Source organism: Dermacentor variabilis, chromosome 4, assembly GCF_050947875.1.
Source record: "Dermacentor variabilis isolate Ectoservices chromosome 4, ASM5094787v1, whole genome shotgun sequence".
NCBI classification, from domain to species: domain Eukaryota; kingdom Metazoa; phylum Arthropoda; class Arachnida; order Ixodida; family Ixodidae; genus Dermacentor; species Dermacentor variabilis.
In genome coordinates, this window is record NC_134571.1 from 78,506,076 (window position 1) to 78,519,868 (window position 13,793).

Consider the following 13,793-nt stretch of genomic DNA (forward strand, 5'->3'; position numbering starts at 1 on the left):
TACGAGTCGAGAAAGATTTAAATAAACGTTTTGACACCTTTGTTTATTGTTCAGTATCAACGAGCTACTGCGAGTAAAAGAGTGCGGTGACAGTGGCAGTTGTTTCAGCGTTCCACGTCTGCGTTGTCGCCGTGATCGGTAAAGCATGAATCTTTCGCACTGGATGACCGTACTGCAAATCTCAGCATCAAGCATGTGGCAAAGCGTATCCTTTCTTTTATTTTTGTTCACGAGGCCTCATTTATCTCGATGTGCATGAAAGCCATGGTGTTAATGGCGTGGTTGCGGTTTCTTTCATGATACCCGAACGCTACGAGAGACAAAGCGATAATCCCCACCTTCTCCGGTAAAAAGCTGTTTGTATGCGCATGGTATTTAATATCGTTCGAGAAGACAAAAAAAATCGATGAGTGGAGCTCTGTGTATTGACCTACTCTCTTGACGGGGTAAGGCACATCGTATGTCCGGCTCATGGGGTCATCTGTCCCGCCACCTGCCCTGGAACCAGTCACGTGGTTGCAGTGGCCAGAGGCAGCGTTTGCCACCGCACCGCCCCTAGTGTGCGTCGCGTACGGCGCTGGGTAGTAGACGGGCTGCCTCGCTTGGGATTCTCGTGACACGGCCAGCATCACGTCGCCCTTGATGCCATCGCAACACTCGGCAACCACCATGCCTGCACGAGAAAGATGTAAGCATTCTTGAAAAATTTCACTTTGCTGCCGCGAGTAGACAATACGGTCTGAGTACAGAAGTGACCGGGTGGTATAAAATGAAATGCCCAAGCTAGGCATTATTGAGCCTTGCCCATTAAAGCCTTAACTTTTCAAAATTGAGCAAGATAATGGTTCAAAAGTTCACGCCACGCTATGGACGTAACTTGAGATGTTTATAAGCTCAATGCGACGTACCAGTGCGTGGTAGCAACACCGCGACATTGCGTAAGCGCAGGAATAGTGCATGCATCCCTGAAGGTGTCATAATGCTGTGGCGATCCGGAATATTCAGTCTACCTGAAGGGCACTAGCACTACTACAACGCCCTCCACCCCCTCCTTCCCTTCTAGGTTCAATACAAACACAAAACTCCCATAAAAAACCTCAGAAGCCGTACATGTACTCACGACGCGTTGTGTTGTAGAGCACTATATACAGGGCGTTTCCATAAGCCCGACAGGTGCAGGTGAAGTCGGCTTGTCGGGCTGAAATCAGTCTTTCGAATCATGGAGCGAGCATCCTTGCGTTAAACGAGCACTTTCTCGAGCGCATATCGAGTTGAGTTGAACCAGCCTGACTGCATGGGATGAGTTCACCCACCTCAACCCACTTTCAGCGCGCATGTAAGCGCAGATAGATCCGACCAGCCAGCGCCGGTAATAAGCGTTCATACCTCTGACGCGTTCCGGCGTATCAGCGTTCTTATGTGCCGGCAGCAGGAATGGCATCAAGACAACGCGACGACAAGCACTTGGGCAATGCAACCTCATCTATGTAACGTTTAAGGCGCTCTGTGTTCACGTAAACGAAGACACAGACTAGAATCTCAGAATCTTCAGCACTTGTAGGTGGCTGCCATCGTCTTTTCGGTGGTTACGGGAAATAACGGAAATAACTTTCAATATAGCACTCAGCCTTTTCCGATCATACGCTTGCCGCCTGTGCTCGCTGGTCGTGGATTCGTCGCCAGCCGGCCCGTCATAAAATCTGCATTCCTAGTGCACGCCGTTCCGATAGATTAAGATGGAGTGCGATATTCAGTAAGCTGGCTCTAAACGTGGGCGAGAGAGTAAATAATTGTCGCAGCAAGCTAGCCCATGATATGAAGCGCTGTGGTGAGAAGTGCCAAACTTTTCGCGATCATTTTACTCACTTGCTTTAAGCGAAGCGCTTGAGCTACACGATAATCGTAAAAACCTACGTCATTTTGGATGCGAACACATAATTGTGCATGTCCTTGTCGCCTTTATACTAAGCAAATACGAAAGTGCGGGTCTTTTTCTTTTTCTGTTCTGTTTTCTTGCACCAGACTCAGAATATACTAATGCCATACCAATTTTCTTTTCGTGCACACAACCGTCATCGCCAGTACTAAGCACTTTATGGACTTGCACGTGTTTCTCTGTCCTTACCCCGTATTCAGAAATGTACCTTTACTTGGAAGACCACGCTTGGCTTGATTTAAACGACGCCTGTCGTGAACGCACCAAAGAAAACGCAATGAGCATCTTGGGCACGTTCACGCGAGGCGTCATTTAAATCAAGTCAAGCATGGGCTTCAAGTTAAGATGCATTTCTGAATAGGGGGGTTGGAAATGGTAATATGCCAAGAAATTTGGCGGCAGGCGTGAACCTATTGTAGCCTCAACGATTTGCAGATTTATGAGTCGACACAGGCTTCATGGCAATGAAGATATGCAGAATTAGTCGGTGATTGGCCAGCACAATATTTCGAATAAGTACGTTTTGTTACAACAGAAACGCCCAAGCTACAACGGAGACACGCTTGGTGACTGTTGGTATGACATCAAGTAGCTGAACTTAACCTACAATTCACGATTAGTTTACAGCACTGTAACACCATGAATTTACAGCCATGTGAGCTGCCATCATACCTGCCAATCTGCCAAATTTAATACCCGTAAAATCTCACGGACCCGACATCAACAAAAAAGAAAGAGAAGGGGAGAGAGTAATTGCATAAATTTTATTTTTAAAATTTTTAAAGCTTGCACTCAGTAGACACTTTTTGATGGTTACATACGCGCTTTATTAACAACCACTTGAAGGTCTGGAACCTTTAGGCACAGCACACAAGCACCGGTAAATTTGGAGAAACAGGGACTTACCAGCAACAAAACAGATAATCGTAACGGCGACTGTTTCAGCGAATTTGCTGTCACGGATTTCGCCTTCTTCAGGAAATTGTCTGTATAAACTTGCTCTGACATCCTTTCGCCATCGAAAGACATGACAAGGCAAGTTACGACACCGATGAGCGAAGCTATTTTCGCGAACAGAATTAATATTCGATAGAGCTTGACGCAACGTTCGTAAAACCGTAGAAAAAGCTCAAATTCTTAAACTCTACGAAACATTGGGGAGCGTTGGCAGGCAATTACTTTACGGCATCATAAATTTCGCCATGAGTTTACTGCCTTGTGATACCAAGACTGTTTCGTATCAGAACAAGCGGTAGTCAGAACGGCGATGAACGTCAAGATTGATTGGTTGGTTCACTCATGAGGCTTAATGTCGCAAAGCGACAGCCTAGCTGTGAAAAAAAAAGCCGTAATAAGGATCGGATTAGGTCTGTCCAACTGCGGTTCTTTAACTTGCATGAATATCTAAATACACGAGCGTTTTTGCATTTCGCCCCCACCGAAATTCAGCAACCGCCAGCCGCGAATCATACCCCCGACCTCGTGTTCAGCAGCTGAAAGCTATAGACACTTCTAATGAATGTCAAGAAATACCGTCATTGAAGCGCTGCCTTGGATCGTAGTTCCGTTTTCTCAGCACGAAGAAGACAATGCCGATAACAACCACCAGCACCAAGATGGCGCTCACGATGGGCACAGTCACCGTCAAATGCCTGTAGAAGGCAACCTGGGGGTCCACGAGCTCGTACCGTCGGGAAGGAACGTCTGCACGGCCATCCGAAGCAACAATAAACAAACACCAGCATTGGTTATTTCAAGTACTTTGAACATGTTAATGCTGCACTAAAAGCAAAATTAAGTAGTTTAGCTAGAATAGCATTTGTTCTACTTGTCGGAGTCATGACTCGGGACAAGTATGGAACTCCGGCGGAGGAAAGTCTGTGAACCGAGATCAACCCTGCCGTGCACGAAACCTGGGTCTAGGCTTTTGCCTACTCCAACTTTGATGGTCTTTTAAATGCTGTCTCAGTATGAAATGTCCATGCGATTCCGTAAGCTAGCTTTCCCATACATCTAGCGTGTCCTAACCAAGACGTCCTTGTTACTGCTGTCAGAACTGCTTCTGAGACGCACTTTTTGAAAGTTGGAACATTTGAACATTATAGGGAACAGAGAGCGGCAGGAATGGTGCCACCATCTGGCATTTTGGTACTTTATTTACGATTCTAGCTCAACATCCGCGATCTTGGTTGGGGCAAACGCGTTGTGTATAGAAGTGCACTTATAGGTTTTGTATACCGTGAGTACCACGTCTATATTGTAGAACATAAACCTAAACAATGAGTGTCCTAAACTGAATCTTAGAGAGGTCGAGTGCTTCCGGTAAATTAACTTACCTCCTGCTAACGTCAGCGTGGCGAAGCTGAGCTCCACCTCCGTCGAGCCAGCATCGTTGTGGGCCGACATCAGCAGCGTGTACCACGTGCCCGGGGCCAAGTCTGCAAGCTGCACGAGTTGCTGTTGCGGCACTACGTTGTTCGAGTGCAGCGTCCAGTCAGAGGAGGGGGGAGAAGGGCGAGCAGAAGTATGCACGTCTGGCCGATACTGGACCACGAAGTAGGAGACTGGGCATCCTCCGCTCTCCCATGCGTCAAGATGCAGTACAACGAACGTCGAGTTGACTTCGAACAGACGGCTTGAATCGGGCTCCACAGGACCTGGGGAGAGGAACGTTTCTCAGGATTGAGAGGAGGCCTTGTATAGAAGCTGAATAGCTGTTATGTGTGCGCTTTATCGCTCCGGTGCCTAGCCGCTAGTTGGGAAATATAGCCATGTAAAATTGGTGTGACATGTAAGGGTACTCCTAAAATTACAGCGAAAGGAGAAAGGTGTAAATGAGCCGCCACGGGGAAGACAAAAAGGAGGGTCTGTATGGCAACAAAGGGCAAGCATAAGTTACAAAGAAACAGCCTTACTTCTTATATATGTGATTCTACTTTCACAGAACCTGCTATGTAACTTGCCAAGGACGCCAAAATATGTTTTTTTCAGCTCTCTGCCGTTCCTTATACACTGTAATAGGATAAAAGGCTGTGAAGTTATCCTCTTTTGTTGTACGGCTTTCTTTCCCAGACCCTTCTTTCTGTATAAGGTAATAGGCCGAAAACGAGCAATTATTGATTGATTGATTGATTGATTGATTGATTGATTGATTGATTGATTGATTGATTGATTGATTGATTGATTGATTGATTGATTGATTGATTGATGTTGAAGGATATTGATTGATATTTGGTTGATCGATTGATCAGCTCTCTACTCGACCAGAGTGTTTGGGTGTTGCGAAGATACCTGCAGAAAAACGCTTGCGAGTCGTCGAAGCGCTAACACTGTAGAAGTAGTCGTTGAGAAATATCCAATTACTCTAGGTTGAAGAAATTCTGCAGAACACACTAGACATGTTAAGTGAACCGTATAGCATACACTTTAATCGATCAAGAACTCAGAGTGGCAAGAGACAAGCGAAGGTAGAGCGATGAAAACGTATGTGCTTGAGCACAGTTTGTGAGTGAACATGATTTTTATAATCGATTTCCAAATGCTGCCAGAGAAAGTGCAAAAGGCTCACTATAAGAGGCTTTCAAGATAATATCAAAGGCAGCCTCAAAGTTTAACTATGCTAGCCGACCTGAATCGCGCAATGCTGGTTATAACAGATCACTTTATGAAAGATTTTTGTCGTTTCCTTGCGTGTGTTCCGCTAAACTGACATGGCCTTTAAGTTGGGTAAGTGCAGAGACGCTAATAATCTTATTGTGTTTTCAATGAGCTGGTGTGCGCATATTTTTAGCCCACCAATGTCATGAACACCATTCGGATGTCATACGAAAAATTAAGTGGTATCTTAGGTTATTCATCGCCGCCGCAAAAGGCACTCATACATCATTACGACGCCACTTCGCCTTTTAAAAGAAGATAATCCAGAGCACATGCGCTGTATATCAGAGAAATCACCTCGTGCCACATAATGTGCCTTATTGTTGGTCCATAATGAATGAAAACGGATCCATACTGCAGCGCCACCTTCTAGTTGCTTTGCGAGTCAGAATCCTCCTCCCTAATCGTTATAAAAGACTTGAGTCGTTCCCACGAGCCATCCAGCGTACTCACGCCCTCCATTTGTCCGCACGCTGAGCGTCTCTCCCTGGGGCCCCTTCCCGGCCCGGTTGGCGGCACGGACGTAGACCAGGTACTCGGTGCCGCAACGCAGGTCTGACAAGGTGAAGGCCCGTCGGTCAGGCGGCACCGAAACCTCGTGCCACTCTCCACCTGCCTCCGTCCTGTAGTAGAGTGAGTAGCCTGCGCAACCGGGAGGGAAAAGGATGCGAATGTCCTTCGCGTACTTAATGTTGCATTAGAAGGAGCGCCGGGTATACGCGACCTTCCGAGCTGAATCGCGGGATTATTTCCACTCCAGTTGCGTGCAGAGTTAGCGTTTTGCTGTGGGTTAAGTTAGGTACCACGTATGCGAATGGTTTCCGGTTTCTTTCACGAACAAGCCGAAGCGTGCATCGTAGCAAACGTACTTGGGCGAATGCAGAGTATTGCGAGTGCGTAGTAGCTAGCAGAATAAGCATAAACTTCACCGCCTTCAAAACATCTTCTGTGAAGTAGCGATAACACTTAAAATTTTGCCAGCAAGTGTTCCCGTTTAATTTTAATTTATTCTGCGCTTATCTTTGCTTTTTCCGGGTTGGCAATGAAATTAGTTAGCGATGGCTGAAATTCAAGGAGAAAAAAGCGGTGAACTCACGTGACGCACTAGTTAAGTTGCCTTATCAACTGCCGCAGGCCCCTATCCATAAACAGTAGTGAGAGTGGATGTTGACAGTCATAAACTGTTGACATAAATGTTAAGAGCCAGTCTACAAATAAATTGAGCATGCGCGACATCTCGAAAGAGAACTGTGATGGGCATGAAAGAGGGAGGCCAGTAATTTGCTGCGTTCATTACCTGTTATGGGGATGTCTTGATGATGCTCGTTCTCCCAGTTCACGGATATGGACCGCGCCGTTGTGCCGCCTACCCGCAGGTGTGGGGCACTCGGTGGATCTGCGGCAGGCAGCATCAGGTGGAGAAGGTAGAACAGATAAATATGGAGTGTAACGGCTCTAAACGAGCAAATCTGCAGGCCATTGACATAAGGAACGTCGAAATCGTATTAGCGCAGGTACAGCGTCAAGGTAACAGTAATAAAATTTAATTTGCTGTCATCCAGAGTTTTTGCGTCGAAACATTTTTTTTTTTTTGTGAGATCTTTCGCTTTGAGACCAAGTGGCGCCCTTTCGTACCAGCCTCTGAAGAACACATGAAAGATAAAAAACAAGAAAACAAACAACAGGAGATGCTGCTGCTTTGACTGAAACAAAAACTGTAGAGAAATATGTTTTGAATTCTAATGAAGTAGATAAACGTGTGAGAACATTCATCTGGGATTCTTTAACGCGGCACAGCTACCTAAAGGCTTACGAACTGTTTGTAGGGGCCTTTAGAGAGATTTAACTTTGCTCAGAAAAGAAAATAAAGCTTAAAAAAAGAAATCAAGATAGCCCGTGGATTGATAACGAAATAATGGAGCTTTGCAGCGTTAAAAGCAAGCTTCTAAGAAAATGCCAAGATAAACCCGAGGACGCTCTTGCAAGACAAGAATTTAGGCAGATGAGAAACAAAGTAAACGCTAAAATAAGACTATCCAAGAAGCGCTACCACTCAGGCAAGTTTGCAGCTTGCAGTCGTAATACCGGTAAAACATGGAACTTGGTTAACACTCTAATAGGGAGACCTGAAAAATAGAGTATTGATAATACTCTTGCGGACGCCTTTCTCGAGTCACCTGCTGTTCAGATAGCGAATGATTTTAACAAACACTTTATCGACTCAGTAAACAACATTACAAATGGTTGCATACCGGCAAATATCCGAAACAATGTTACGTTCTCTAACATTCATTCTGATTTTCTGCCTACTGTTGATGAAGCAGAATCGTGGGATATTATACGATCCATGAGGTTAACAATATCTCCAGGTTTTGATAAAATTAGGATAAGAGATATAGCTGCGAATTTCGATGTGCTCAAATCAACACTACTTTACATCCTAAATTAAACATTAAAAACCGGTCAGATACATGAAAACATGAAAGTTAGCATTGTGAGACCTCTATATAAGAAAGGATCTCGAAAACTTTACGAGAATTACCGACCAATTTCAATTCTTTCGTCTTTGGCAAGCATATTGGAAAAAATAGTCTATGTTAATATGGCCTCATTCTGTGAAAAGTTTAGCCCTATTAACCCAGCGCAGTTTGGCTTTCGCTCGGGACAGAGTACTGTGGGTCTGTTGGAAGATTTTAATGACTATATCTGTAACGAAATCGATAAAAACAATGTTGTTTTGACTCTTTTGGTTGATTTACAACGAGCATTTGACACATTAGATCATGAACAGTTACTATCAAAACTAAGCAGATGTGGTTTCAGAGGCCGTATTACTCATTTTTTAAAAATTATGTAACAGGCAGACAACAGTGTGTCCGTGTGGCGGAGTCCTATAGTTCTTTGTTGGGTGTTAAATCAGGGGTACCGCAAGGGTCCGTATTGGGACCGCTTTTGTCTAACATTTACATGAATGATCTTGCTTGCTTACCACTAAAATCAAAAATTTATTTATACGCTGATGACACGGCTTTGGTTGTATCAAACAAACTTTCGAACTAAGCCGCTAGAGTGTTACAGTATGATGTCTGTAAACTACTTGATTGGTTCATTAATAACAAAATGTTCATTAATAAATCGAAAACTAATATGATATGTTTTCACAGCCCATATAAAGCAGTCGCGGATATTTCCCCTGTTCATCTCTACACCAGTGACTGCCTTGCATGCTCATGTCCTCCGGTAGCTCTGGTAAATAGCACAAAATACCTGGGGCTACACTTCGACGACACATTGTCATGGAATGTCCACATTGAAGAGCTCGCAAAGCGCTTACGGGCTGTGTGCGCTCATTTGTAGGCCCTAAAATCTTTCTGTGATGTAAATATTCGTAAGATGGTTTACAAGGCACTTGCGGAATCGATCATAAAGTACGGAATAACGTTTTATGGCTTTGCTTCTTCTAGTAGACTTAAGATAATTAACCGCATCCTAAAAAAAAATTTCCTATAGCCTTTCGTATGGCACACTTGGTCACGGGGAAGATCTCTTGCTGAGCATGAACCAGTCAGACATGTTGTTTGTCGAGCAAAAAGTTTTGTTCGACGCCATGTGTAAAAGTTATTTTTCTACTAAATTCAAAAACTTTAACGTGAAATCTCGCAGCTTACGTCAGACAGAAAAATATGTGGTACCTCGTGTGTACACAAACTACGGCAAGAGAACTCGTGCTTTCTACGTGCCGGTGAATTTCAATAAATTGAATGAGAATGATATCGCGGGAACATTCAAACAAATAAAATCACGTTTAAGGTCATGGGTGATACGTAATGCCCATATTCTTTGAAGTTTTCTTCGCGATTTGAAGCATGCGAACCTGATTGCGAAGTCATCTCTAATGTCAATGTGTATTTTTCCCCCCTGTTGATGCAATACTATCTTTTGTTCACTTTTGCAATATCATTTTTTCCTATATTCTTTTTATTAGTTTATTTATTTGTACACACATCAGTACTACCAGCTGACTGCCCAGCCTCGCACATAAGCAATGTTGCTTATGCGGGCTGGATCTGTAACCATGACATGACTGGATCTAATAAAGATCATATATATATATATATATATATATATATATATATATATATATATATATATATATATATATATATATATATATATATATTATCCTAAAGCTGCGGATAAAGTGTTGAGCAGCCTGGCAGTAATAGAAAGGCTCCCGCATAACATCACCTTTTCAGGAAAACGATGTTGGTGCTCGCTTCAGAGGTCTCGCACTCCAGCTATACAACACGTGCGTTTTCGACACATCTGGGGACAAAGCATGATATTTAATATTTGAATATCATTACTGCGCGATTTATTTAGTATTCTTGTTTTCGATTACACTTCATGCTCTGTTTGTTGTCTAATGTTCGCTCATTTGCCTGTTCCGTCCTTCGCTATAAGAGCATCTTCGACAAGCTATTGGCTCCTTTTATTGCGAAAGAAACCTTAAATTTTCATTGTCTTGAAGTTAATACTCCGCCAAAATACATATATCCTCTTTCCGGAGCTGGCGAGCCGATTGACGCAATGTATTTAGTCAGCCCACGAGAAAGAGCACGTGGTAGAGCCGACGCGCTACCGAATGACGCCTTCTAAGTTACAGAAATACAAGGCTCAACACATTTCATGAAAGGCGGAATAGTTACCTCACTCTCGTTTGACTCGAAAGCAAAGGACTAACTATTACTACAAAAGCCGCCCCCTTCTGTGTCCATCGAACACTTCGCCGTTCATGTCGATAAAGCTGTCTTGTAGGTGTTAGGTCAACAGCAGTTTCCTGAAAACTTCGAAAAAATAATTTCCTCGAGGGCTAAACTGTAGTTCATTTTTCTATAACTATTATTGAGCACCATCACTTAAATGCACAGATTATCCAACATGTGCGCGTACTTGAGCAGGCGACATTCTCTATGTGGGAGAACCCGTCAGTGTATGCTCCTGGATCGCCGCATCGCCTATAAGTCTTCGTGCCAAATACTTATTTCTCTATCTCGGAACGTAGAGTTCATATACCCGTCACCAACCTTTCAAAGCACATTCTTTACTGGCGCATCAAAGGCGCACTCTCTGCGTTTGACGGGACGGTAGGAACGCCCAGAGGACCAAATTTGAACCAATGACTGAGAATGACCGATGGTAGGGTCGATGGCCAAATGGGAATCGCCAAAGCGCCAGCCTCATAACAATACTGTTGCCAAGGAGCCAGAAGTCACACTCGCATTACGTAATCGCTGAGGGAGCTTGGCGTGGGCAATAAACGTAAAAAATCTGCCGCCAGCACGGATGCCGTTCTCCGAGTTCTCAGGCTCTGCGGGATGCGGCCTGCAAAAGAGCGCCGGTCTCAATATTGTTTTTCGTTATCGTTTTTTTTGGGGGGAGAGGGAAGTAGTCCCATGAACTGGGATAAGAACATCCTTTATCTTTTTTCCGTTCCTGCAATTGACAGCTCGGCGAGCATGGGCGTCCCGAACAGCCCTCTCCCTTTCAGAAGGCAGGCACTAGACGCTCAAAGAGTTGCAGCAAGTAATGCCATACAGCCACTTAAGTGCCGTTGCGGAAGCGGCGCAGTGCCATTACGCGCACTTCATTTCTTGTGAATGGCAGATGGTAGTTCATTTAACAACACTTTTTCTTCATTTGTCACCACAAGGAAGGTTGCAGCCCATGGGCGTATCGCGCTATGATGGAAGGCGTGAACGGGGCCTGACATTCATGTTATTGACGAGCTCGTGTTAGCAGCTTTTGCTTTGGTGGAATTTTATATACGCATGATTCAACATGCTCCAGGCAGTCACATAGAGTGTTAAGAGTGTTCTTTTATTGTTCATCGTGTAAAAAATATCAATAATAATCTAGGGTTAATTCTGGAGAGCAAAATGTCACCCTTGACCACACGTCACGTCACAACACAAAATTAAGGCTGGTAAACGAAACACTGGCCTTGCATTCCCGAGACAGTCAGTAATCTGAACATACTCCCTCTCAGCAAATCCGTACAAAGCAGCGAACGCTGGCACTTGTGTCAACCAATGAGCAGCGAGAGCGACCTGCACATTCTAGAGAAGGAAACAAGGCTCACTCGATGTCTGGCTGCCAAACCGTTCGTGACGCTTCCATTAGGTAAAAAAATCAATTATGAGGGTTTACTTGCCAAAACCATCACCTGATTATGAAGCACGCCGTCTAGGGGGGTCTCCGGAAATTTGGACCATCTGGGGTTCCTTAACGCGCACCGAAATCAAAATAAACGGATGTTTTTGCATTTCGCCCCCATAGAATTTCATTAAGCTGACGCGACCATAGCTCCCACTAAACCTTCCGAGTTGGTGATATGGAGTGTATGCCCTAATATCGCCTATCTGTGAGCATACACTCCGACCTACGATCATGAAACGACAAGCATCTGCTCAAGTCCGTGTGAGCTACCGCTGCCTCGTGAACACGCAACGGACGCAGCACAGCTGAAATTTGTTCGACAATGAAAAGAATAAGTGAGATAACTGATTTCCGATTGAATAATGCAGTAGCACGGCAGACGATGGTGATGATAAGCGAAGGATGAAGCACGGCAGTCACCACGTGCACGCAAACGAGGCCATGGTAGCGATTTGAAGGTGATAGCGTTAAGGGCACAGTGCCACAGAAAATCTGCTGCTGGCGTCCGGCGTCCGGCGCCGACCACCTTGTTAGCAAAAGATCATTCAGAACCCCGCATACCGAACCACGCATGCCCTCCATGTAGCGCATAAGCGTTTCTGAACTAATTGGATTTCTCAAAGTAAAATGCATTAGAAAAATCATAAACTATGATTTACACACAACCTGCAGAGACGATAGCGTCAGATTACAATTTGAATATACGAGCAAAAAATGATTCTGTTAAACGGAAACTCAAACTCAGACCCCTTTTCCAGCGTTTCTACCATCTATAGAGCGGCGCGCCACGTTCGGTTTCTTGCAACACGATCCAGATGGCGCACGCCCTCGCGCATGCGCGGCCCAGACAAGAGGCCGCGTTTCTGCCAGAAAGTTCGCCTAGTGCATGACATTCGCGTTTCTCGGTAAACATTACGGTTACATAAGCTGCAGTTGCCGGGAAGCATGATAAGCAGTCAGGGATCTTTGAATGCTATCGCGTTCCACTCTCAAAGGCGAAGATTAAGCGTCCTCCAAATTTTTTATCTCGCATTCCGAAAGGCGACACTGGTAAGCAACACACGAAATTCGAATTTGGAAGAGAGACAGGAGTGCTTGAGACTGTGAAAACCGCCATGTGGAAATCATCACGATATCGATGGAACGCACATATCTCTGCAATAAACTGCGGTGTTCCAAACTATAATGTTGCACCGAAATCTCGCAGCGTGCCACTATATAAAGAGCCGCAAAAAAGCAATTGTTGTATATTTCATTCAGGATAACTTCATGTGTTGTTCTGTTTCGGTTGGCTTTGTGGACATTTTCCATTCTCCGTCCTCTGTAGGTACCGTCTTAAGCTTCGTTGATCCAGTGTGAATTCACTTTTAATGAGAAGACCATGCGTAGATAAAGACAAGTAATTACGCAAGTGAAATATTATTGCTCCGGGAGCAGTCCAAAGTGATCATGCACCCTGCTTCTGTCTACTTTCGCGAAATTTTACTAGTTTCGCGTGGTGAATACGAGTAGCGACGGGCACATATCGCAGTGGAGATGTTACTAAAGGTGCATTGATAATGACTAAACCAAATCAGCTAATGCACTGCACATGAGTAAGTCGAACTTTCTATGGAGAAACGGACTGTTGCGAGATGTATTGCTCAGTTGCCAAATCTCCTGCAAAGGAATATCGGAGAATAAAGAAGTTCACCGACGATTACAATACTCGCTAACATGAAATTTGGGCGCAGCTCTTAAAGTTCTTTAGCAGCAGTGGCACACGAAGCACTTGCATCAGTAGGGTCGCTCAATCTTCAGAAAGAAATAGTGAACACGGGAACGCGTGGCTCGCACGCAGCGCATTCTCTATCGACAGTGGCGGCGCAGGCTAAGTAGCAGGCTAAGTGGGTCTGAAACCCGCGCCAGTGATTTGTCTCCATATATAGTATCAGTGGACACGCTTGCCACATACCTCACTAATGACCTCATCGGTGACTGC

At 44.6% G+C, this 13,793-nt stretch overlaps 1 protein-coding gene across 1 annotated transcript in view; it reads right to left on the reverse strand.

The window, feature by feature from the left end:
* LOC142578247 (cell adhesion molecule Dscam1-like) overlaps positions 1–13,793 on the reverse strand; it is a 176,967-nt gene that overhangs the window by 14,182 nt on the left and 148,992 nt on the right. Inside the window, exons 19-23 of the mRNA XM_075687647.1 lie at positions 6,891–6,989; positions 6,047–6,235; positions 4,273–4,593; positions 3,470–3,640; positions 435–673 (exon numbers count right to left, since the gene is read on the reverse strand). Coding sequence (XP_075543762.1) covers positions 435–673; positions 3,470–3,640; positions 4,273–4,593; positions 6,047–6,235; positions 6,891–6,989 — 1,019 coding nt within the window. The remainder of the gene's footprint in view (positions 1–434; positions 674–3,469; positions 3,641–4,272; positions 4,594–6,046; positions 6,236–6,890; positions 6,990–13,793) is intronic.